The sequence below is a fragment of the Plecotus auritus genome, assembly GCF_963455305.1.
Source record: "Plecotus auritus genome assembly, chromosome: 6".
Taxonomy (NCBI): domain Eukaryota; kingdom Metazoa; phylum Chordata; class Mammalia; order Chiroptera; family Vespertilionidae; genus Plecotus; species Plecotus auritus.
The window spans coordinates 96259050-96284829 of record NC_137773.1 but is presented as its reverse complement, the minus strand read 5'-3'; the positions used below and the strand labels follow the sequence as shown (position 1 = coordinate 96284829).

At 49.6% G+C, this 25780-nt stretch overlaps 1 protein-coding gene across 8 annotated transcripts in view; it reads right to left on the bottom strand.

Annotated features, from left to right (window-relative positions):
* The window catches only part of MYO9B (myosin IXB), an 86939-nt gene that overhangs the window by 47799 nt on the left and 13360 nt on the right, over positions 1-25780 (bottom strand). For all 8 annotated transcript variants that reach the window (XM_080676972.1, XM_080676971.1, XM_080676973.1 and 5 more), the window contains exon 2: positions 24748-25642. In XM_080676972.1, the coding sequence (XP_080533098.1) occupies positions 24748-25587 (840 nt within the window). In that variant the 5' untranslated portion in view covers positions 25588-25642. The remainder of the gene's footprint in view (positions 1-24747; positions 25643-25780) is intronic.

Below are 25780 nucleotides of genomic sequence, written 5' to 3'. Positions count from 1 at the left end.
CCTCAAGCCACGCCCCCCACCCTGGTGCCAGGCCAGGGAACCTGAGGCCATGCCCCCCAGGGGACCTCAAGGTGCGCTTCCTGTCCTGGTGCTGGGCTAGGGGACGTCAGGCTGCTCCCCCTGCCCCAGTGCCAGGCTGAGGGACCTCAGGCCGCGCCCCCCACCAGGTGGGGCTTGACAGGGGACTTTAGGTCACGCCCCCCACCCCGGCACCAGGCTGGGGGACCTCAGACCGCACCCCCTGCTCAGTGGGTCTTGATGGGGGACCTCAGGCCACGCCCCCACCCCAGCATTGGGCCAGGGGACCTGAGGCTGCACCACCCTGCCTGGCAGGGCTTGACAGGGGACCTCAGACTGCACCCCCCCACCTGGCGGGGCTTAACAGGGGACCTCAGGCCACGCCCCCCGCCCAGCGGGGCTTGATGGGGGACCTCAAGGTGCACTTCCCATCCTGGTGCTGGGCTAGGGGACCTCAGGCTGCTCCCCCCGCCCCAGCACCAGGCCAGGGGACCTGAGGCTGCTCCCCCCTCCCAGTGCCGGGCCAGGGTACCTGAGCCTGCGCCCCCCTGCCTGGTGGGGCTTGACGGGGGACCTCAGGCCATGTCCCCCACCTGGTGGGGCTTGACAGAGGACCTCAAGGCACATCCCCTGCCTTGGTCTGGGCTGGGGGACCTCAGGCCATGCCCCCTGTCCTGGCGCTGGGCCAGGGGACCTGAGGCTACTTCTCCTGCCCAGCGGGGCTTGACAAGGGTGGGACTGGCCAGATCTGGATCTAGCCCAATGGGGGTGGGGGCCGGCCGGGTCTGGGTCTCACATGATTTTGAGGCGCATGTGGGTGGGCGGGGACTTGACTCTGGGTCCCGTGGTGCACCCCAGACTCTAAGAGGAGGAAGGTTTTCATATACATTTTACTAATTTTCTTTCATCTCTGACATTTCTATTACAGAGAAAGGGCAAATAGCAATATTAAATTACTTCCTCTAATTAATCCCCTTTTAATGTGCCCGAATTTCGTGCACCAGGCCACTAGTTTCTAATATAAGCGTACACTTTGGAAAGAACATGTAGAACTACACTAAAAGTTTACTAAACAGAAGAAAAAACGTAACAAGATAACCCTATAATTCAATCCTGCACCCCAGTCATGGTTTAACACACTGTCCTCTGACGGGGAAGAGCAGGCCAGGCCCCGGGGGCACTGGGTGCCGGACAGGTGGTTCCCACTCTGCCAGGGATGCTGAGAACAGGGCAGGGGCTGTCTGGTGGTCTCCCAACTGCCCTTGTCTTTGAGGTTTTTCTTTTGAGTCAAAAAAGTTTTTAAAACTGGAGACATCCATGATTGAGCATCCTACTTAGCCAGAAGTTTCTGAAGGTGCATATTCTATGTAAACAGGATGGCTCTTTTCTTGGTTGGGATGCATGATAAATATTTTAGGAAGAATTGTGATGATGTATAGATAATGCATTGTAAAGTGTACCCCTGAAACCTGTTTGCTATTACTAACCAATGTCACCCCAATAAACTCAATTGAAAAAAAAATGATGATGATAACATCATACAATGACTATGGCATGTTCTGGCCTCACACCAGGCTCACTGTGGGCTTTTCTCCTCTAAAAAACAGAGATGTGCCCTTCCCATTTCAGATGAGAAAACTGAGGTGCAGAGGTCAGCCAACCTCCCTGAAGTCTGAGAGCAGGTGGTTGATGTGGCCCTGGGCTTGAACCCAGAACCCAGTGCTCGTATTCCCAGCCTATGCCCCGCCTGTCCGACTCTCAGTACCTGAGGCCTGGGCTCCTTCTTCAGACCCATTCTTAGTGCCTGGAGTCGGGCAAACTGGCCTAGGACTTTTTGGGGTGCCTGTCCATCCTGGCCCAATCCCTCTGAGTTCATACCTGGCCTCTGGTGCATCCAACCCAAAAATGAAACAAGCCTTGAAACAGACAGCATTAGGCAAATAACGTTTTGTTTTCAGGTGTCAGAACCCAAAGCCCCGTGGAATGAGCTAAAAAGGCAACCTCACTCGCCCGTCTCCCATGTCGATAGGTGAGCCCTGGGTCAGGACCCCCTGAAGAGAAGTTCCCCAGCCTGGCCATGCATGGTGGTCGTCCTTCCAGCCAGGCTGTGATGGCCAGACCTGCCATAACATCATCTCCAGATTTACTTACGCTCATCCTTTCTCGGAGGAAACTTCCAGGTCATTCTTGTGACTTGGTCTAGGTTGTGGGGTTGGCCTTCTCTGTTTTCCTGATCTTCCAGCCACAGGGACCTCACTTCCCAAGTGTTTATGGTTCACATGTGGGTTCATTCATTCATTCATTCATTCATTCATTCATGTGATAACAATTTATTGACCACCTGCTGTGAGCCTGGCACCATTCTAGCCTCAGAGACTCCACCTTCCCTGAGAGGCTCTGGCGGTCCATTTTGGCCAAGATTGGAAGTCCCCTCAACCCACTCGGTCGCCTGCCACCTCCTGAGGCCTCGATGCTACCTTTCCCTCTGCAATGCCACCTCTGGGTGAAGTCTCTGTTTCCCCCTCAGACCATGAGCCACAGAGGAATTCAAGATCTCTTGTGTCTGGTCAGGGCCAGGCACTGAGTTGAAAGAGTAACTGATGTTGCCAGGAGAGGTTGAGATTGGTAAAAGAACATTGGTAAATATTAGGCCATGGATCATAAAGATGGCCTGACAGAGAGAGCGAGATCGTCTGCCGCTTCCTGGCCTCCCAGTCCAGCCGGGTGGGGAAGAGAACGAGACACCCAACAGCAACTGAAAGCTGGGGTTGGCATGGTGGCCCTATTGCTTGGAACCCAAGTAATTATTCTCCCAAGTGTTCTCCATGTTCCTGGGTACCTTTCTACATAAAGGAGTGCTTGGCCCTCACTGACAGGTGGTGCCCCTCTGGGGACATGGACAATAGTCAGACCCTGCAGGAGGAGGCCTTAGAGGTGTCCTACGGTTGTGCCAGGCCTGCATGGAGCAAGGGGGCTGTGTGGGTAATGTCCCTGTCCAGGTGGCCTGTGATCCAAGGACATGGGAGGATCTGCTCCACCTTGTCTGCTGAGCAAACAGCCCTAGGACATCGAGTCAGGGCTGGTGTTTTCCTGTGTGGAAATGTCGGGAAATAACCACTGGCCTTCCTGGGAGGGCTGGAGGTATAAGGCTACTGTCAGCTGTGTTAATTGGGAATAACTGGTTTCGGATTCTTCTGTAAAATTAGGGGAGATGAAATGACTTTGTGAATCAGGGGCGGCAAACTTGTTCTATGAAGGGCCAAGTAATAAATATTTGGGCTCTGTTGCAACAGCTCAACTCTGCTGTTGTAGGGTGAAGCAACCACATATGATCTGTACACAAACGGACGTGGAGGACGTCCTCCTGATGCGGGGGGGGGGGTGGGGTGAGAGGGGGGGTGAGGCAGTCTTGGACAATGACTTCTACGGGGGTTGATAAATGACAGCCAGCCATTTGTTTCTATTTGGCCTGTGAAGTAAGAGTGATTTCGACATTTTTTAAATGCTTGAAAAAAAATCAAAAGAATATTCTATGACACGTGTAAATGATATGAAATTCAGCTTTCCGTGTCCACGAATAAGGTTTTGTCGGCATACAGTCACGTCTGCTTACACATGGTCTGCGTCTGCTTTTGACTAAAGAGCACAGTTGAGTCGTCATTGTGTCAGAGACTGTTCCGGTAGAGCTGAAAATACCCTCAAACGGGCTGTTTACAGAAAAATTAGGCCCCCTTCTCCCCATGGGGCCAGAGCAGTGCTGGGGCTGGGAGAAAAGATGCTGACACTCAGACACATGATGGGTGAGCATGCAAGGGTGTGAGTGACACACAGGCTGACTGGTCTCCCCCGGGGCATAGCTAGAACACTGAGAAGAAGCCAGCAATAGACAGAGAAGCCTGCTCCCTGGGAGCTGGAGGGGATACGGTAGGGAAGTGAGAAACACAGCTGATTCGCTTTCCACAGAGCTGGCGCGGAGGGAGCATTGGGTTTAGGAGGGGGCGGCCTGTTCCAGGAAGGGGAGACGCCGGGTAAGGACAAGGAAGCAGGGCAGGAAGTGGAGGAGTCTCCCCCAATCTCATGGCTCCCCGACTCATAGATGAAGAAATGGAGGCTCTCCAGGGCTTGGCTGACACCCAGCCTCTGGCCTGGTTCTGTTCTCTTCCGGTTGCCCATGGGGCTTGGGGCACTTAGCAGGCTCTTGACAGCCAGTGGCTAACTGGATGGACAGATGAATGCATGAACAGACAGATGGGTTGCAGGCATGTGCAGGGAGCCAAGTGATGATGGGACATGATGCTCACCTACTAGTGCTCCCAGTTTATTACAGGTTCTGTCAGAATCCAGAATAGTACCAACTATCAGACACAGACACAGACAGAAACATTGAAAAGACAGACAGAAAGGACTCCTGGGGCAAGGACAAGACCCTTTAAATAGACAGACTTCCATCAAGGGGCAAAGTTTCAAGACAAACTGTGCCACGGTGGGGGTTAGGAGGGAGGTGGAGCAAAGGAATCTTAAAAAAAAAAAGGAAACCAATTATAAAACAAGTTGTTGCATCTCATATTTCCCTAAATTTTGGTTTAGGTTATAATGAAACCATGTGCTAGATCATAGAAGGAATAAGACACAGATCTAGCTTTGAGTGGGGAAGGGGTCCTGCTTGCTTCTTACTGTATCAAAAATATTTGAGGAATGCATAGATCCTTGAGGGCTTATCCATTTGACACCCAAATCATTCTCTTTTTGGGTTAGTTTGATTCTTTTTCTCAGGTTGAGTTGCAATATTAATATACTTATTTTCACTTATTCATATTTATAGATATTATAGCTATGAAATTCCTCTCATTACTGCTTTAAATACTTCCTGTGGTTTCTAATAATAATATTGTGGGTTTTTTAACATTTTTATTGATTTCAGAGAGAGGAAGGGAAAGGGAGAGAGAGATAGAAACATCAATGATGAGACATTGATCAGCTGCCTCCTGCACGCCCCCTACTGGGGATCAAACCTGCAACCTGGGCATGTGCTCTGACAGGGAATCAAACCTATGACTTCCTGGTTCATAGGTGAATGCCCTGAGCCACTCCAGTCAAGCTAATAATATTATTTTTGTCACTGACCTTTAGAAAATCTATAATTTTGATGTGTAGATCCCCTTGAATGCAAGAATTATTTAACTGAATTTTAGTTTTTCTTTTTAAAAAAATTTCCATGTGGAAGGGCCTTTAAAAAATTAATTTCTAGTTTTATCACATTAAGAATGTTGCTTGTAATATTTCTACTTTGGAAGTTCTAGATACTTTCTCTGTGACCTTATAAGGAATTGATTTTGTGACTATTCCATGAATACTTAAGATTTATTCTCATATGAGAGTGGAGGGTTTGTAATATGGCCACATAATCTGTCTTAAGCACATGGTTTGGCCATCTTACATTCTTGCCTTTTGCTGTCTACTCAACCAGCTTGTGCTATACAGAGTGCAGCAGAAGTAGGCTTACAGTCATGAGTACATGAAACAGAGTTTATTCTTATATTATTATTTATTAATTATTGTTATTTTCCATATGAACAACGGTAAATCTACTTTTGCCCTACCCTGTATGTTTGTACCTGTTTCTCCTGGTATCCTATATAATAAAAGGGTAATATGCAAATTGACCCTAACAGCAGAACGACCAGAACGACCGCTGGACCAATCACTATGAGGTGCACTGACCACCTCTTGGTCCCTTTCCCTGGCCAGCAGGCTCCGATCACCTGATGGCCACCCACGGCGGGGGTGGGGTTGGCGAGCGGGCGGGAACAGCCAACCTCTCGGTCCCTTCCCCTGGCCATCAGGCACCAATCACCCAATGGTGAATGGGGAACCAGGGTTGGGTGGCGGTGGGGGGCGGGGCCAGCTGCGGGCAGCTGGGGAAGATGGACCTGATCGCAGGCCAGGCCTGGGGAACATACCCATGCACGAATTCCAGGCGCCGGGCCTCTAGTCTTCTATAATTTCCACTTTGTAAAGATGATAGCTATGTTGTTTGATGCATATATATTGAAAATATTATACCTGGAGTATAAATTGAGGCTTTTGGCACTGTGAGGAAGAAGATTTGTAAATGTCAAGTTCAGAGGCCCAATTTCTACCTTCTCCATGTCAAAATTCTAGCTCTGCTACTTCTGTTTCTATCTGCCTGTTCCACCTGTGCCTATCCCTTTATTTTAAGCTTCTGGAACCACTTTAGTTTAGGTGTGTCCTGTTCATAAGGCATGGAGTTGAACCTTGCTTTGTGAGCCAAGCTGAATATCCTCTCCTTTAATAGGTGGACTGAGCCCATTTAAACTTAGCAGCACATGGACTCATTCCTTCCATCATTAGCTCTCTGCCCTCTCTGCTACTACGAGTGTGGCTGAGTGATTGGAGGCTGGAGCAATTCTCCAGGCCATTTTCGATGACTTCTTAAAATGCTGCACCCTTTGCAAGACTTTCAACCTCACTTTGCAACTGATTTGCATCCAAGAGAGAGGACCCACCGGTTCTGGTGGGTGGACAGGAATAAGCCATGTTTACGCTGAGCCAAGACGGGAATGAGTGAAGAGCTCATTCTGTAAGTGGGTGGCTCATTATGGAATCTTTCCTCTTAGGATGACGTTTGCTTCCCTAAATAATTCCTACACTGCAGGGACTCCAGTGCTGATAATGAGAAAAGCAAGGCCTCTGGTACATAATGTGCAGCAAACCAAGCATTTGCACTCATGAGGAAAGGGAAGCTCCCTGGGGTGGGCTGTAGGGAGAGTCTGTGGTCTCCAGAGCACCCCCCCCCCCCCCCCCCCCCCCGCCGCACCTTTCCTGCAGTTGCTATCGTCTCTTTCTACACCCTCGGGGAGGGGATTGGAAAATCTGTCATCCTGGGGCTCTCTGCCCCTCCCCCTGTGAGTCAGCACTACCATGTGGCTCTGATGGTTATGGTGAGGGAGAGACAAGGTTGAGAATCCAGAGATCTGCTGGCGCTCTGACCAGGAAAGGAAGACTTTGCTGACCTCTGGACTAACTGATAGACACTTTCACCAATGAGGAAACAGGTGCAGAAGAAATCTTGGTGGGAGGCAAGATTTAAAAAATGTATATTAAAATTATTTTCGGAATGCACGGCAGCGGGCGCTAAATGGGAGACGCCGAGTGCTTGGGTAGCTGAGCGGTCGCCAAGGCAGCGGTGGAGGCGGAGTGTGAGGCCAGCGGATCTTTCCATCCTCCGAGGCAATGGCCATAGCTGCACAGTATTGCTTGCTTTTTTTTGTTTGTTTTGTTTTGTTAATATTCATCCGAGGATATTTTCCCACTGATTTTTAAGGAGAGTAGAAGAGAGAGGGAAAGACAGAGAAACATTGATGTGAGAGAAACACATCAATTGGTTGCCTCCTGCACGAGCCCTGACCAGGGCCTTGGGCTGGGGAGGAGCCTACAACCAAGGTACATGTCCTTGACCAGAATAGAACCCAGGACCCTTTGGTCCACAGGCTGACACTCTATCCACTGAGCCAAACCAGCCAGGGTAGGTGGCTTGCTTTGAGGTGGATTCCAAAATGGCGGCAGAGTAAGTGGAAGCTATACTAACTCTCCCAGGACCAAACTGGAAATAAAACTAAAATATACAAAAAATACCCTGAAAAATCAACTGAAAACTAGCTGGAGTGAACCTTGATAACCAAGAACAGAAAATGGAGAGACTGGTAAGAAGTGTGGAGGCGCGAAAGGCTGGCCGGGCTCCCACAGATGGCAGCTGAAGTTCTGGAGAGATATCTCAGCTGTGGGGGCTTCCCATTGAGAACTCTGGGGTCTAAACCCCAAGCTTGGCTTCACAGCCCAGAGCACCAGAAATGAGAAAGATGTCCACACAACATTTGGATGTGAAAAGCAGCAAGGTTGCTGTCTGCCAGTGAAAGATGGCTGGAAATGCAGGCACTCTATTAAAGGGCCAACACACACAATTTTGTGTGCAACCACTCACCTTGGGCTCTGGCAGAAGGAGGGCAGAGTGGACTGGAGCTCTGTGAGGAGAGTCCAGGGTTGGGGGCTCTGGGGTTTGAGTACAGAGGATAGCCACCTTGGTTTCCTGTGCTCAGTCATTCCCTCACACTGCAGAGAACATTTTTCTCTGGCAGACCTTTGTTATCCAGACAGTTTTTTTTTGCCTGGGGGAAGGCAGTTGCCCCACCCTGTGGTCAACAGCCTGAGGCTAATCAGCCTGAGTGTCAATTGTACTGCAGGCAGAAGCGGGTCTCTGGAGGCTTTGAGTCTTTGCCTGATCTCTTTCTGGGCCCGGTGCTAGGAAAAGCAGACCCTGGTGCACATCTTGGTCCTTTCCAAAGGCACCCAGCCTCAGCAGAGGGAGTCACAAGATGTGGATTGCTAATAGCTCCAAACAGGGTACTCAAGGCCAGTCACAAAAAGCATCTAAAACTGTCCTGCATTAGAGTTTGTCCTGCATTGCGCAGCAGATCTACCTACTACATAAACACAAACCTAAAGAGGCAAAAACTGAAACCATTTCCCCTAAGAACAGGAACAAGACAGGATGTCCGCTTTCACCACTCTTATTCAACAGTGATCAGACAAGAAGAAGAAATAAAAGGCATCCAAATTGGAAAGGAGTAAGTAAAACTCTCTTTATTTGCAGATGATATGATATTGTACATAGAAAGCCCTACAGACCCACCAAAAAACTATTAGATTTAATAAATGAATTTGGCAATGTAGCAGGATACAAAATCAATACCCCCAAATTGATGGCTTTTTAAAAATATATATATATTTTTTTATTGATTTCAGAGAGGAAGGGAGAGGGAGAGAGAGATAGAAACATTAATGATGAGAGAGAATCATTGATTGGCTGCCTCCTGCATGCCCCCTACTGGGGATCGAGCCCGCAACCTGCGCATGTGCCCTTGACCAGAATCGAACCTGGAACCCTTCCATGTGGAGGATGACGCTCTATCCCCTGAGACAAACCAGCTAGGGCAATCGGTGGCTTTTTTATACACCAATAATGAATTCTCAGAAAGAGAAACTAAACAAACAATCCCATTTACCACTGCAACAAAAAAATTAAGATACTTTATGGATTAAAATTAATATCATTAAAATGTCCATACTACCCAAAGTAATCTACAGATTCAATGCAATCCCTATTAAAATACCAATGGCATATTTCACAGATCTAGAACAGATACTCCAAAAATTTATATGGAACCAAAAAAGACCCCAAATAGCTGAAGCAATCTTGAGAAAGAAGAACAAAATTGGAAGGTTCACAATACCAGATATCAAGTTATATTACAAAGCCACTGTAAATCAAAATAGCCTGGTACTGGCACAAGAACAGGCAAATAGATCAATGGAACAGAACAGAGACCCCAGAAATCGACCCAAGCCATTACACTTAATTAATATTTGACAAAGGAGGCAAGAATATATAATGGAGTCAACACTGTATCTTCAATAAATGATGTTGGGAAAATTGGACAGATACATGCAAAAAAATGAAACTAGACCACCAACTTACACCATATACAAAAATAAATTCAAAATGGATAAAAGACTTAAATGTAAAAATCCTAGAAGAAACCATAGGCAGGAAAATCTCAGACATCTCTCATAGCAATATGTTTACAGATACATCTCCTAGGGCAGTGGTCGGCAAACTGCGGCTCGTGAGCCATGTGCAGCTCGCGAGCCGCGGTTTGCCGCTCTGTTGACTAATGAGTTTGCCAACCACTGTCCTAGGGCAAAGGAAACAAAGGAGAAAATAGACAAATGGGACTACATCAAAATAAAAAGCTTCTGCACAGCAAAAGAAACCATCAACAAAAGGAAAAGGGAGCCTACTGTATGGGAGAACATATTTGGCAATGATGCATCTGATAAATATATGAGGAATTCATGCAACTTAACAAAAGGAAGACAAACAATCCTATTAAAAAATGGGCAAAGGACCTAAATAGACACTTCTCCGAAGTGGACATACAGATGGCCAAGAGACAAATGAAAAGATGTTCAAAGTCACTGATCATTAGAGAGATGGAAATTAAAACAACAATGAGGTATCACCTCACATCTGTCAGAATGGCTATCATCAACAAATGACAAGTGCTGGCGAGGATGTGGAGAAAAGGGAACCCTAGTACACTGCTGGTGGGAATGCAGACTGGTGCAGCCATTACGGAAAACAGTATGGAGTTTCATCAAAAAATTAAATATGGAACTGCCATTAGACCCAATGATCCCACTTCTAAGGATATATCCTAAGAAACCCGCAACACCAATCAGAAAGAATGTATGCACCCCTTTGTTCATAGCAGCACAATTTACAATAGCTAAGATCTGGAAACAGCCCAAGTGTCCAGTAGGTGAGCGGATAAAAAAGCTGTGGTACAGTGACACTATGCAGTGTTATGCAGGTGTAAAAAAGAAGGATCTCTTACCCTTTGAGACAGCATGAAGGGGCCTGGAGAGTATTATACTAAATGAAAGAAGTCAGTCAGAGAAAGACAAGTATCACGCGATCTCACTCAGATGTGGAATCTAATGAACAAAATAGACTGATGAACAAAACAGATCCAGAGACATAGAAGCATGGGACAGACTGTGGAATCTCAGAGGGAAGGCGAGGGAGTGTGTGTGGGTGGGAAGAGATAAACCAAAGAACTTGTATGCATATATGCATAACCCATGGTCACAGACAATAGTGTGGTGAAGGCCCTGGGTGGGAGTGGGGGGCCGCGGCTAGAAGAGGTCAATAGGGGGGGGGAAAGGGGACATAGGTAATACTTTCAACAATAAAGATTAAAAAAAAAAAAAAAAAGGTTGAGAATCAAGTGGAGGCTGTGGGGGCTTATTAAAATACAGTCTTGAGTCCCCTCCCAGACTTGTAGAATTTCTGGAAATGCCGAGAAATCTAAATTCTTAAACCAGAGATAGAGGAGGTTCTTGTGATTCCTGGAAGGGTGTAAACTATTGCTCTAAGGTTTATTATGGGTGTGAAGTCTCTTTGGGGAGAAATAATGCACAAGGATGTCTACTTACACCACTCCCTCTTTCTTGAACATCTGAAGTAGAGGTCAAGATAGTCAAAGGCTGGACAAGCAAAGAGCTTGGTTCTCAGTATACTTAGTTTAATCAGACTGCTTTCCTAATGCTTAGCCCTGAGTGATGGGAAACTTTCGTACTCCAGGGCTTCCCCAAGAGCAGTTGCTTCCCACTTGCACCCCGATCCCAGGCAGGTCTAATCCCCATCTGCCGCGCGATGGCCTTGTTCTGCCAAGCACAGTAAGGTGAAGGGTTGAGGGAGGAGAAACCAGGTCTCCGTGATGATGCAGAAATAGGCACAGGAGAATAAATCATTGCTGAGAGCTTGCCTCTTGGCTTTGCATCCTCCCAGCCCTGAGAAGCAAGGGCTTGTCTGCTCATTAGAGAGGTAGGGAAACTGAGCTCAGAGGCTGAGCCCTGCAAGGGACTGCACTGCCTCCTAATGAGGGCCCAGTCAGGAAACTGGTGCTCTGGACACCACCTGGCTGCAGGACGCTATCACCTGTACACATCAGTAGGGCCTTGTGGCCAGAACCCAGCCAGCGATAGAAAACATTTCAGAGGAAGAAGCAACAGGATATGGTGACAGTGAGGAAAGACCAAAGACGGCTGGAGATGGCTCTGGTGACTGAAATGGGGAAGCGGGAGAAGGCGAAGGTGCGTTAGGTTAAAGTTCAGTTTGCCAATGACCTTACCTGCCTGAGATTTGCTTTACACACCTCACTGAGGTAGTGAGAGCTTGTCTAAGCTGGGGGTCCTCAAACCTGTTGAACAAATCAGGCTTAAAGCCTTTTTTTTTTTTTTAAATAAACTTTTTAGATTTACAGGGAAGTTATAAGAATACTAGACGCCCGATGCACGAAAATTTGTGCAGAATGGGCCTTCCTTACCCTGGCTGCTGGCACAACCTTTGCTCCAGCCCAGAGCCACCTTTCCACCTTCCCACGCTGCCCAGAGGCCTGGAGCGGCTCTGGTGGTACAAAACGCCTGTGCCCCGGCCGCTGGGCGCCTGTGTATGCAAATTAACCCACCATCTTTGTTGGGTTGATTTGCATACTCACTCCTGATTGGCTGGTGGGCGTTGCGAAGGTACAATCAATTTGCATATTTCTCTTTTATTAGTGTAGATTACAGCAAATTCCTATATAACCAACATTTAGTTTCTCCTGTTGTTAACATGATAATGGTACATTTGTCATGACTTATAAACCACTATTTATTTTATTTTTTTAAAATATATTTATTGATTTCAGAGAGTAAGGGAGAAGGAGAGAGAGATAGAAACATCAATGATGAGAGAGAATCATTGATCGGCTGCCTCCTGCATACCTCCTACTGGTGATTGAGCCCACAACCCAGGCATGTGCCCTTGGCTGGAATCGAACCTGGGACCCTTCAGTCCGCAGGCTGACGTTCTATCCACTGAGCCAAGTCAGCTAGGGCTAAACCACTATTGATTGATATGTTGTTATTATTAACTAAGTCTATACTTTATTTATTTGAATGTCCACGGTTTTCTCCTAATGTCCTTGCTTTTGAGACCTTAACAGTTTTTTAATTTTTTAAATATTTATTTAGTTGTTAATCCTCACCCGAGGATATTTTTCCATTGATTTTTAGAAAGAGTGGAAGGGAGAGACTAAGAGAGAGAAACATTTATGTGAGAGAGACACACCGATTGGTTGCCTCCCGCACGTACCCCGATAAGAGAGGGGAGTGGAGCCTGTAACCAGTATCGAACATGGGACCCTTCAGTGTGCGGGCCGACGCTCTATCCACCGAGCCACAACTGGTCAGGGCCAATTCTCTGACTTCCATCCTTTGCTTCTTTGGAGAGCCCCTCCCCAAGTGTCTACCATTCTCTTTATGGGGCAGCTCTGGAACGGACATGGAAGCCTAACCACACATAGGAGGACTGCCCTGGGATCTCCACAAGGTGTCCCCTCTCCCTTGGTGTCACTGTGACCTCATCTCAGCACTCATTCACTCAGCTGACACCCGGGGCTGCTGAGCTAGAAAAGCTTGCTGTAAGAAACAATTGGCCCCTCAGAGCATAAAGATACAGAGTGGCAGGAGCAGCACTGTGTGCTAGCTCTGCAGGACATAGGACATTCCAGATTTCTCCCAGCAGGCCTCGGGCAGGACTTAGCTAGATGACAAAGGCAAGAATATTCCAGACTAAGGGTACAGTACATGCACAAAAGCCCTGGGCAGGAGAGATCAGGAGGCAGAGCAGAGAGGTTGACTTGCTACAGGTCACACAGAATATTGGAAGCTGAGCTGGGCTGCCTGGTTCTATTCTGACTTCCTGGCAGGGGGCAGCTCTTGGCCCTGAGGTCCTGCAGGTGGTAAACTGCACTGGGAGGTGCAGGGTCACGTGCTGAGGGTAAAGAACCAGTCCAGGCACTTTGGCACGATTGGAGATCTCCCCTCAGGGACTGTATGTCCTTGTCATCTCTCTCCCCTCCCCACAATCTCACTGCGTAGCTCTGTCCAGGTTATGGGATCTACATGGCTCCCTGTCCAGAGCCCTAGGCCAGATTTTCAACTGTACATCCTAAAGGCGCCTGAACTAGAGCCAGTTTCTCAACCTTGTCACCGCTGGCATTTTGGACCTGGATCATTCTTTGCGGAGGGGGCTGCCCTGTTTTCTATAGGATATTGAATAGCATCCCTGGCCTCTGCCCACTAGATGCCAGTCTCCAAATGTTGCCAAACGTCCCCTGGGGGTAGAATTACCCCTGGCTGAGAACTGAGCCTTAGATTCAGTTAAAAGTGGCTTCTCTGGAGATCCCCATGTGGCCAGGAAGGGCTAAATGGGACTCTAAATTCTCAAAGGTTGCTGTGCCTCACTCTGCCAAAAAGGGGTGATGATAATATCTAGTCTTTCCCCAGGAGCCCGCCCCACCTGACCACTGGCAAGTGGGGCCACTCTCTCCTCCACCTAGTAGCAGCTGGTCAGCAGCCACAAACCAGGGCCACAGGGCTGGGCAGGTGACTGTGAGCCTCAGACTTGGCCCCTTGGCCTTTCCCAAAGACAGGTCACCTCTGGAGGCCTCAGGTAACTAGTGTCTTGATGGGCAGCTGATTGACTGACACAGAAGAAAACTTCAGAGGGCAGCCCCAGTGACTCTGGGGACAGGGCACTAGAGCCACTTCATCCTGGATAACAGCTAGAAAAGAAATGGGCCACCAGAGCCCGTGGTCACTCCGATGCCCGGCCATGTTCCTGCCTCAAACAGTGAGGCAGATACAGCCAATGGATGGACAGACACCCTCACCCACCGCGCAGCCCTGGTGCAACGAAGCATCCAGAACATTTGGAAAGGGCAGTGGCTGTGGAAGGGATGTTCTGGGCCCGAGCGATGCTTCACCTTTTAATCAACTCTTCCTGCAAATTCCAAGGAGGCCTTTCTGGGTGCCTAAAATATACCCCATAATTTCACTCTTAGATGCAGCATTCCCAAAAATATAACTTCCCCCTTTGTCTAAAATAGCCTTAGATCACTGCAGAGCGTCAGGGCTCTATGTTTTTGCGCAGCAGGACAGAAAGGCAGCCTCAAAGCTCTGCAGGGCACAGGAGAGGCAGGAAGCGCTGTGGCCTTTTGGATGGCCACCTGTCCCTGTGCTCCCAGAGGCCCTCAACACCCCAGTCCTCTATGTACGCCCCCACGGATACCCTCTCATCCTTCTGCACTCCCTCCCTCTCAGGTGCAACCCCACTTTTTAGCTAGGCAGTCTCCCAGCAGTCTGTCACCCTGTCTGTTCCCTACTTCTGATACAGGTGGCTCCTAAAGCTGCTCTCGGTTTTCTTCATTTTGTGACATCCTTGTGGTAAGACTGAAATACCCATGCCTACTGGTTTGTATTAGGCCCTTGGGATGGGAATGCCGCCATGTGCACCGGGGGCCATGAGAAGCTTGTCCTCATGTTCCTTTCTCTGTGAATAATTCCCCTCCTCCCCCGAGTCCCACCTCCCAGCTGTGAGCTCCTGAACATCCTCATGGTCTTACATCCAACACCCGAAATGCCAGCTTTCTTGGAGGGTGCCATGACTCTGGGCACACATTTCTGGCCTGGTCCTGTCAGCCCCAGTCCTGTTAGCCCCAGCCTCTCCTAGCAGCTCATGGTGTCCTCATCCCGTTGTGCCCCCGGCAGACTAAGTTGCCCCATAGTAAGGATCCAGGTGGCCTCAGGGCCCGGGGGTGTAGCTGGAAACCCTCAGAGGGCCTTCCATGAGGGTGCCAGATGGGGAGGAGCCCCACACAGTCCCTGCCACCCTCAGCCAGAGTTGTAAAAATACTCTGTGCCTGTGGGACACAGCTAGTGAGTCCCACGTAGGGCCAAAAGGCAAAGCCCACCCTGCCAGGATCTTAGGGGACCGCTACATCCCAGTCCTCCTTTCCAGTCTGTCCAAGACTGCTTTAAGACCCTATGATCCTGACACCAATTCCAAAGGGTAGTTATTTCCTCCACACCAAGCAGTTCTCTGACACCAGCTGGGTGTCCTACAATTCAACCCAATCCTGATAATATCTACCCAGAGTCAGTGTCAACCTCACAGGTAAGGGCTCAGTTCCACAAGACTGCCTCCCACATCCCCTCCAGATGCCAGTTGCATGTCTAAGTTGTAAGCTGTGCTTTTGACCAACTGGCTATAAACTGAGGTTCCCATGACCCTCTCCTTGGATTCTATTAATTTGCTGAAGCAGGTCACAGGACTCAGGAAACCAGTTTACTTACTAGATCACCAGTTTATTATAAAAGGATACAGCTCAGAAAGAGCCAGACGGAAGAGATGCACAGGGCAAGGTATGGGGAAGGGGCAAGGAGCTTCCGTGTCCTCTCTGGGCATGCCACCCTCCCAGTACCTCCACGTGTTCACCAAGACAGAAGCTCTGTGACTCCCTCCTTTTGGGTTTTTATGGAGGCTCCATTACATAGGCATGACTGTTTAAATCGTTGGCTGTAGGCTACTGAATCTAACTCTAGCCTCTCTGCCCTTCCCGCAGGTCAGAGGGTGGGACTGAAAATTCCAACCCTCTAATCACATGGTTGGTTCTCCTGAGAACTGGCCCCCATCCTTAGGTACTTTCCAAGTCACCAATAACAAAACGGAAGACCCCTTTCTCACTCTCTTTAGTTAGGAAATTCTAAGGGTTTTAGGAGCTCTGTGCCAGGAATAGGACCCTGAAAACCCCCCAAATATTTCTTATTATAAAGCACAAAATCACAGACTGTCATGGGTAGATATTTGCAGAAGGATTTGACATGGTGATACAAGTCATCTGGAATGAAGATGGGAATCTTTTCCTTACATTTAGGAAGGTAGAGTTCAGCAGGTGAGAAGAATGACTGTAGAAACTAGTGGTGGAATGATCTAGAACAGCGGTCGCCAACTGGTGGTCCGAGGACCACTGGTGGTCCGTGAGGTCCGAAAGGTTGGCGACTGCTGATCTAGAATGTTCTATGTGTACTATAAGTATAAGGGCTCAGTAAACCTTTCCTGCAAAGGGCCAAGTGGTAAATATTTTCAGCTTTGCTTTCAGCTATGGTGTCTGTCACAACTGCTCTGCTTTGCTTCTGTGGCCTGAAAGCAACCACAGACTATTATGTAAATGAGTGGACATGGCTGTGGGCCAATAAAACTATTGAAACAAGTTAGACAATATGTAAATGAGGGTGTGTCTGTATGCCAATAAAACTTTATTTACAGAAACAGGCAGATTTAACCTGTGGGCTGTAATTTGTCAATTCCTGGTATGCACAAAAGGAAAATTAAACCTCAAACAAGTGCAGTGGATAACCATGCGTGCTCCCCTGCAGCAAAAAGCACCACAGCGGCCCTGGTTTGTTTCCTGTTGGGGAGACACTTCCAGGAGAGCAGTTGAACCACAGCCAACACCTGGCATTAGGTTCAGAAAGTCACCCCAAAAGAACAGGGATGGAAGGGTGATAAAATCCCAGTGCCAAGAAACCAGTGCTAACTGTATCAAAAAAACCACTAAAAATGCTTTCATTACATTTGACTGCAAGAAACCCTACGGGGTGGCTGTGACTTTTCAGCTCTAGGGGTCCTCAAATCAGCCACTGCATTTTTGGGCATTGATGAGCAGCTTTAAAAAATATATATATATATATTGATTTCGGAGAGGAAGGGAGAGGGAGAGAGAGAAATAGAAACATCAATGATGAGAGAGAATCATTGATTGGCTGCCTCCTGCACGCGCCTGACGGAATCAAGCCCACAACCCGGGCATGTGTCCTGACTGGGAATTGAACCGTGACCTCCTGGTTCACAGGTCGGTGCTCAACCACTGAGCCACACCAGCGGGCGATGAGCAACTTTTAAAATAACATTTTAAGAAGTTGTTCAGTTCTCCTGGGAGACCAAACTTGGATGGAAAAGCCGACCCTTACACCGAAGCGTGCTTCATCAGTGATGGGTGGCAGAGACACCAGGACGTTTCTGGTTGTGGGTGGCAGTGACCATTCTCTTGGCTGTGGCTGGCCTGGAGGTGGGGGTGGGGGAGTAGGCAACACCAGTCACCTCTTCCAGGGAGTGAATGAGAACACCAGGCGGGACTGTTGCCTGGCTTGACAGCCTCCATGAGATGGAAGGGATGGCACTAAATACAGTGGGGTTGATGTGTAACAATAGCAAGATATTACCGAAAAAGAAATTGAAACTATTTAGGCATAGAACACAGAACATCTGTTCAATTGAAATCAGTCTTTGCATGCAGTTGGCCTGAAATTTATCCTCAACTGGTGTGATCTGCCACTCTAGAGACACTTAGTGATGTCTGGAGACATTTTTGGTTGTCACAACTGGGGAAGGAAGTGCTACTGGCCCCTGATAGTTAGAGGACAGGGAATTGAACCGTGCTGCTCAATACCCTACAGTGCACAGGACACCCCACCCAGGAGAAAGGCTCCATCGGCACCCAGTCGTTGGTGGCGTGGAAGCGTCATGGCCTTTGTTCTTGTGTGTTTCTGTCTGTGAGGCCTTACATCAGTATGAGGCCTTATTTACCTTCCGTTCTCTGTGCCATTTGCCTGTCCCTTTCCCCCTCCTGCCCCAGGGTTCCAGCCTTAGCACCTACCTCCTTTGGGCTGCTCTGTGAACCCAAGGCCCCCCAAACATCCTGGGGAGGCCACACCGGGGACAGAATCAGCCAGAGATTCTATTCTTCAACACTCTGCAGCTATTCAGGCAGGGCCCATCTCCCTTATGGGCTTTCAATAGCCCAGCTCCTGGACATAAGGCTTCTTCTTCTCCCATTCCTGCACCACCATATCTCCCTAGACTGTCCATTTTCCTAGGATCCCATCTTGGGCTCTCACTCTCCCTCCCACACTGATGGGTGACCCGATGTTGTACTGCTTGATCTCCCAGCCAGCCAGAGCCTTGACCACGGGGCCAGGGGGTGGGGGATGACTTCTGAGCGCTCTAAGAAGCAGATCGGTGGTTACGAGACTGGGGGGAGAGGAAATGGGGAGTGGCTGCTAATGGGGTTTCCTTTTCGGGGTGATGCAAATGTTTTGGAATTAGATAGAGGTGCTTGTTGAACAACATAATAAATGTGCTCAAAAATACTGAATTGTTCACTTGAAATGGATGGATTATATCTCAGAAAGGCTCTTAAATAAAAACCCTAATTGCAGAGGCACGCCTCCTCATTCCAGAATCTTCGATCTCTGTCATCCTGGCTGAGTGTCTTCGCCTGTGCGCTCCCAGCACTGGGCAGTGATTGGCCTATCAGTGCCCTCTGGAGGGAAGGATATGGTCTGGTGGCCATGAGGACATGGGTCAAGGTGGATGACATGTGGTTCTGGGTGACCTGCCTAGGCTGGTGCCCTGGTGCTGACAGAGGGTACTGGGAACAGCAGCTGGGCAGGTAGAAGATGGCTGAGGGCAGTCTGGGGTCATGTGATACTGGGTCTATGGGGCCCTAAGAAGGGGGTTGGTGCTCAGGACCAGGTTGGCACAGATGCCAGTCCCAGGACAGGCTCCTTTGGGGCCCACAGGCAGTTGGAGGCAGCAGCAAGCTCCAGGAGCCCCCTGGGTCCTACGTCTCGCTGTCTTGGGTCACTGGCCTCCTATGGGTATGCTGAGCAGCTTGGGGCATCACTGTTTCTCAGCTTCCTCTCGCTGTGTGGGCCAGGACACAGCGGCTACACGAAGGCCCTGAACCCTGGCACACAGTAGCCTCTGGCCGCTTGGGAAAGCAGCCTGACCAGCAAGGATCCTCATTTCATTTCTGCTTTCGAAATTAAAACCCTATGTGCATTTGCGAATGTCGGTGGCATTGTTACAGTTCAGGAAAGACAAAGAGAACCCAGGCCTTAAGCCCTCCATGCTAAGCCTTGATGCTGAGGTCTGTGGCCAAGGAAGAGGCACATGTCCTGGGAGTATTCTGCTATGGACTGCTGCATCTGGAGGGGTGAGGCTCCCTAAGAAAGACCCCAGACTGCTCAAGGCCCTAGTGTGTCTGCCATCTGCACCTTCAGTGTTCCCGAGCTCAGGCAAGTCCCACATACATGTTGTGTTTGGGAAGGGAGGGTGGTTCAGAGGGCAGGCTGTAGCTGAGCACAGTCAAGTGACATCGTGTGAAACTGTGACAGTAGCAGTTAAGTGCAGCAGGCGACGAATCAGCTGATTGGACCGGCTTTCCACAGTGCCCCCTTCCTGTTTTCTGGTCAGAATTGCAGTGAGGCTGCAACCCGCGTCCGGGGGTGGGGGTGGCGCCTAGTGACACTCAAACCTCAAAACAACTCAACTTCTCCTTTTGTAGAGCTGTAAAAAGTCCCAGACACTGAGAGTGGTGCTGATCTTTGGCCAAGGTAAGAAGGAAACCCTTCACGAAGATGCAGGGAGATACCATGAACTCAGGCTCGTGCTCCAGCTGGCTTCGAGTCCTGGTCCATCTATGGCTGCCTGCTGGGTGGCCAGGAGAACCCAGACTAGAGTGGGTTGACTTGTGTCTCTCCACCCCTCCCCCCCAAATATATCCAAGTCCTCATCCCAGGAACCTGTGGTGAATGGGTCCTTATTTGCACAAAGGGTAAGGATCTAAAGGTGAGATCATCCTGGTTTTAGAGTGGGCCCTAATTCCAAAGATAGTGTCTTCATAAGAGAACGGAGAGTAGAGACACAGGTACACATGGGGAGAAAGCATGTGGAGATGTAGGAGGAGACTGCAGTGATGCGGCCACAGCCAAGTAATGCCAAAGGGTTGCTGGAAGCTCCCAGAAGCCGGGAGAGAGGCCTGGATCTGTTCTTCCTCAGAGCCTCCAGAAGCAGCCAACCTGCCCACGCCTTGATTCCAGACTCCTGTTGTCTTAAGCCCCAGTTGGTGGTACTTTATAATGGCAGCCCCGGACACTTGCATACTAGTGTGCCTCTCTGCGGCTCTGTTTTTTCATCTTTACAACAAGCAGAGCTATTTTGAGGGCTCAGAGAGGTGACAGATAGAAACTGTGGCACCTGAAGCTTGACACTCGAGTGGGTCCGAAGGCTGATAACAAATTATTCCTGTTATTAGAAAGTGCCTGTTGGATTAGCACAGGATGGCTGGGACTTACTTATGGACAAAATGGTTGGCACCTGAAAGAAACGGTGACTGGGTCTCGTGGGATCATAAGCTGTGACTCTAGACAGCTGTTCTCACCCAAGGAAGATTCTGCCTCCCAGGAGACACTTAGTGATGTCTGGGTACATTTTTGGTTGTCATAACTGGGGGAGAGATTGCTTTTGGAACTTGGTGGATGGAGGCCAGGGCTGCTGCTCAACACCCTGCTGTGCACAGGATGTCCCCCACAGAGAATGACCTGGCTCCAGACACTAGTGGTGCCTCAACTGGGAACCCCAGCTCTAAATTAAAATATCCTTCTCCCTTTCCAAAAGTTCGCCCCAGGAAGCATGTTTATGGCCCTGATGTGGATTTGGCTAAAGCCAGTTTTGGAAGCTGGCATGGGCACCGCCCTCCAGCAGATTCTAACTGCTGGGGAAACTTGGCTTTGCTGGCTCTTGCTGAGGCTCGAGGGAGGCAGCCAGGTCAGAGGCATCTGACTCATAGGGTGCAGAGGCCTGCCACAGAGGGTGACTAATGGCACTCCAAGAATGTGCCAAGATCCCTTGAGGCAACTGCAGGGGGAGGAGCAAGGATGCCGATGGGAGACACTGGGCCTCCAGGATGACTGCTGAGCCAGGTGGCCCTCAGGGAAGAAGGCATCAGATACTGCCAGCTGTCACTCAGTGGGGGCTGTTCTGGACATGTCCCCAAAAGTCACGTCCATGTCCTGATCTAGAACCTGTAAACATGGCCTTATTTGGAAATGGGGTTGTTGCTGATGTAATTAGAATGAGGTCATCCAGTGTTAGGGTGGGCCCTAAATCCAATGACTGGTGTCTTTATAAGAAGAGAAGGCAATGTGACGACAGAGGGAGAGATTGGGATGATGCAGCCACAAGCCAAGGAATGCCTGGAGCCACCAGAAGCTGGAAGAGACAAGGACGGGTCCTCCCCTAGAGCCTTTGGAGGGAGCGTGGCCCTGCTAAGACCTGGATTTCAGACTTCTGGCCTTCAGGGTTGTGAGAAAATAAGAGTCGGCCCTCTGAATCTATGGCGTTTGCACCTGTAGATTCAACCAACCAAGGATCAAAAATATTAGGGGGAAAGAATTCCAAAAATTTCCCAAAAGCAAAACCTAAATTTGCCAGGTACCGAGCACTATGCTGAATCCACGTAAATGAAGTGATATACAGGCATACCCGGCTGTAGCCTCTGTGTAAATACAGGCTATCTGCAATTACTATGCCATTTTATAGATGGGACTTGAGCATCTGAGAACTTCGGTGTCTCCTGGGGTCCTAGAACCAGTCCCCTATGGATACTGAGGGACAACTTTAAACTCCTGTTGCTTGAAGCTCCCCGTCTGTGGTACTTGGTTATGGCAGCCACAGGAACCTCATCCAGGTGCCCTGGATGGTCCTTAGCTAGAAGAGAAAACTACACCCTGATGCCAATCCTGCCTCCTCACCATGTCATGTTGATACCTCAGGGCTCAGCGTGCTCACCAAGCATAGGCACACCCACCTGCCTGCCTGGTTCCATGAGGGGTGAATGACCACTTGGCAAAATGCTCCACTTGGTAAACACTGGGTCGGCCCTCTCATTGATGTTCTTAATTTCTAACGTCATTTGACAGCCTGCAGCATTTCAGTCAGGACTCTGATTGGTGCCAGGAACTAATGCACTGGCCTAGAGCACATGTCACGGCTCCTGATACTTGTTGGGAGGACAGTGGGGCCATTGGCTTCACCACAGCTGAGTTTCAGAGCTGGGATGGAGTAAAATTGAACCTAGGACACCCTCCTTATCTCCCATGTCACATAGGGCCCTCCCTGTGGCCACAAGGCCTTGAATGATTTGCCTGTCACCTCTCTGTCCCCACTGCCTCCCACTTACCCCACTCCTGGGCCCTTACCTTTCTTCCAACACACCGGGCATGGTCCAGTCTCCCGGCCTTTGTACTGGCCGTGCCTCCTCCTGTATGGACCCCCCCCCTCTTTCCAGGTCCAGCTCAGCATCACCTCTCACCTCCTACCCCCTCAATCCTTCTTCCTTGGGCCTGCTGGCTTCTTACTGGCTCCTACCTCTCTGCCTGCCTTCTCATCATTGAGGCGACAGTTCTCCTCAGGCAGGCCTTTGTGTCCATTGTTGCCACCACATTGCCCAGTGCCTAGAACAGTACCTGGCACATGGCAGACATGTGTGCGAAATATTTGTAGAATGAACAAGTGATTAGAATAGAGGAGGGAATGCACACAGAGTACACAGCATTAAAGAGAAAAGTGTCCATTCTGCAGCTGGGTTACTCAGTAGTTTTTAAAACATTTACACAAAAAATGACAATCTTTCCATTACATATATAGGAGAAGACAGCAACAGGCTGCCCATGTAGGCATAGGGCCAGGCCATACAGCCAGTCCCAATGAATTTCTTGCCGATGATCTCAGAGATCATCAGGGAGGAAGAGGAACTGAGATGTATTCAGCAGGCGCAGTCTAGATATGATTTCAGTGAATTTGCACAGCAGCCCGAGGGAGCTGCTTTAGGCCCTCAGCTTGGGGGTGGGGGGCGAATGGCAGAAGCTGGAGGTCAACGCTCCAAGGTAGGTGAGACTCCTGCACCCCCAAAGAGGGGGTCTGGATGGACAGGTTACGGCACATCCAGATAATGAGGTGTTAATTGGCAAGCCACATGGAGGAATCTTACAAGCATATCGCTGAGTGGAGGAAACTAATCTGGAAAAGGCAAAACGATCCAGACAGTGAAAGATCAGTAGTTGCCAGAAGTTTGGTGGGGAGAGGGATGAACAGGCGAAGCATGGGTTTTTTTTAGGGCAGGGGAACTACTCTGTATGATACTTTAACAGTGGATATGTAACACGGTACATTTGTCCAGATCCACAGACTGTACAACACAGAGTGAACCCTAAAGTAAACTGTGGACTTTAGGGATCTCTTGTACTATCTGCTCAATATTGCTATAAACCTAAAACTGCTCTAAGAAATACAATAATTTATATTATAATGAATAAAATTAAACCCTTAAGATTAAAATTACTTTTATATAATTACTTATTGTAAAATCTTTTTAAAAAAAGAAAGAGTCGTAGATGCCAAACCCAGAGCCACACAAACTCTGGGCCACACAATGCCCCGGCCCTCTCCGGTAATGACGGTTGGGCCATGTTCTGGAATGTGGATGCCTCTTGTCTTAATAACCCGAGAATGAGGAACAGTGCATGGTCATTTCTGCTGCCCCTGCATCCAGAGGGCTTATCTCTAACAACACATCGGTGGCTTTCATGGGGTTTGGCCATGGGATACTGGACAGAGGGCCAAGAGGGTTTCCTCCCCCACTGACTATACAGCGCTGCCCGGTGGCCCCCTCCTCGCCTCACTGTCCCTCAGCCCCCAGGCCTGCACTACACCTTGATGGCTTTCTTCCACGCCACAGCCCCACTGGAAACCCTCCATCGTGAACTGCTTGGTTTGGACATGCCATCCTTTTATTTCTGGGACCTGGAGTACAGATGGCTGCCTCTCAGATGTCTACAGTGTATATCAGGCCTTTTTCCTTCTTCTATATTCTGATGTTTTGATATCTGGGGAATTGCCCCTCCTCGGGTTAGCCAATACCTAGAGAGGGCAAAGGACTTGCCTGTGAGCATATCTTGCATATGCAAACCCACCCAGTCAGAGCCCACACTCCTACCACCTCTCCTATCAAGCTTTCACACTCAGGACCACTATCCACCTGCCCTGATCACCCCAGGGCCAGATTCCAGACAACCTGGGCAGCCCCTACATCCAAGAGCCCGCAAATGATTCAAACCAGCCAATCTTAAACCTGCTCACTCTGCCTCACCCATCCCTTCCCATGAAAATCAAAACAGGGGCCCTTAGCCATGATTTCCCCTCACTCCTGCCTATTCCTGACCAACCCTGGTGCCTCCTCATGTGGCCCTGTTTCTAGCAAAGCTCCTGTTTCTAGGGAACCATGAGTATAACAAACTATCTTCTCGCAATAATAAAACCCCCATGTTAAGGCCCCTTCTGACGACCGCCCTGCTCACCTCTAGCACGGGGCCGGCGCCCAGGATGGTCCTCTCAACACCACTGGCGTAGCCCTTTTGACTCAGGGCAGTGAGGCAGTGGATCAGGAAGTTGGTGGTCTGTGTCTTGCCTGAGCCGCTCTCACCCGAGATTACAATGCACTGGTTGACACGTTTCCGGAGCATGGCGTAGTAGGCCACGTCGGCCAGCGCGAACACGTGTGGCTCTAGCTTGCCCAGCTGCTGATTCTCGTACATCTTCACGTACTTGGGGTTGTAGATGGGGAGGAACTTGAAAGGATTGACAGCCACAAGGATGCTTCCTGCATACGTGTAGATCTTCTGCTGTAGGAAGCGGTGCTTGAGGTTCTTCAGGAGGTTAGCCTCGGTCAGCTCAGGGAGGTTGCACAGGTCGTCAAAGTCCGCCTGCTGCCTGGGCAGGAGACCGCGCTCCACCAGGCGCCGGGCAGCTGTGGCCTGGGCCATCAGCTGCATATGTACATACTTGATGGCCCCGTCTGAGTCACGCTCTTGCAGCAGGAAGTAGTAACCATCTTCCTGCGGGTGCTCGTCCTGTGCCCGTCGAGGCCACAGCAACACACGGTGTACAGGAGAGTCGTTGGCGTCCAGCACCCACTCCTCCCCGCCCGTCTCCTTGACCTCCACCAGCACATAGCGCTTGGTTCCATCTAGCCGCAGGCTGGTGATAGCGTCCTGAATGACGTCCGACGTAGTGCTGTCCTTGGTGGCTGTCACACAGCACGAGGCCTGACTCTCGCTGGTGGCCAGCTGTGGGTAGATATGCAGGTGATAGGCCGCCTGCCTCTGGCAGCCGGAGCTGCCTGCCTCGTTCACACTCATCTTGCCAGCCGCCTGGCTTCAGCATGCCTCCCAGGCTCAGGGCACGCTTCTGGAGCTGAAAGGGAGGGGGTAGCACCGTCAGAGCGGTAGTTGTGGTAGGAAACACTGATGCCCACCCTAGACAAACAGCCCCAGACCTGACCAGATAGGGCCAACAGGTGACCTCTGTGACTCTTGCAGAGTGACAGCACCA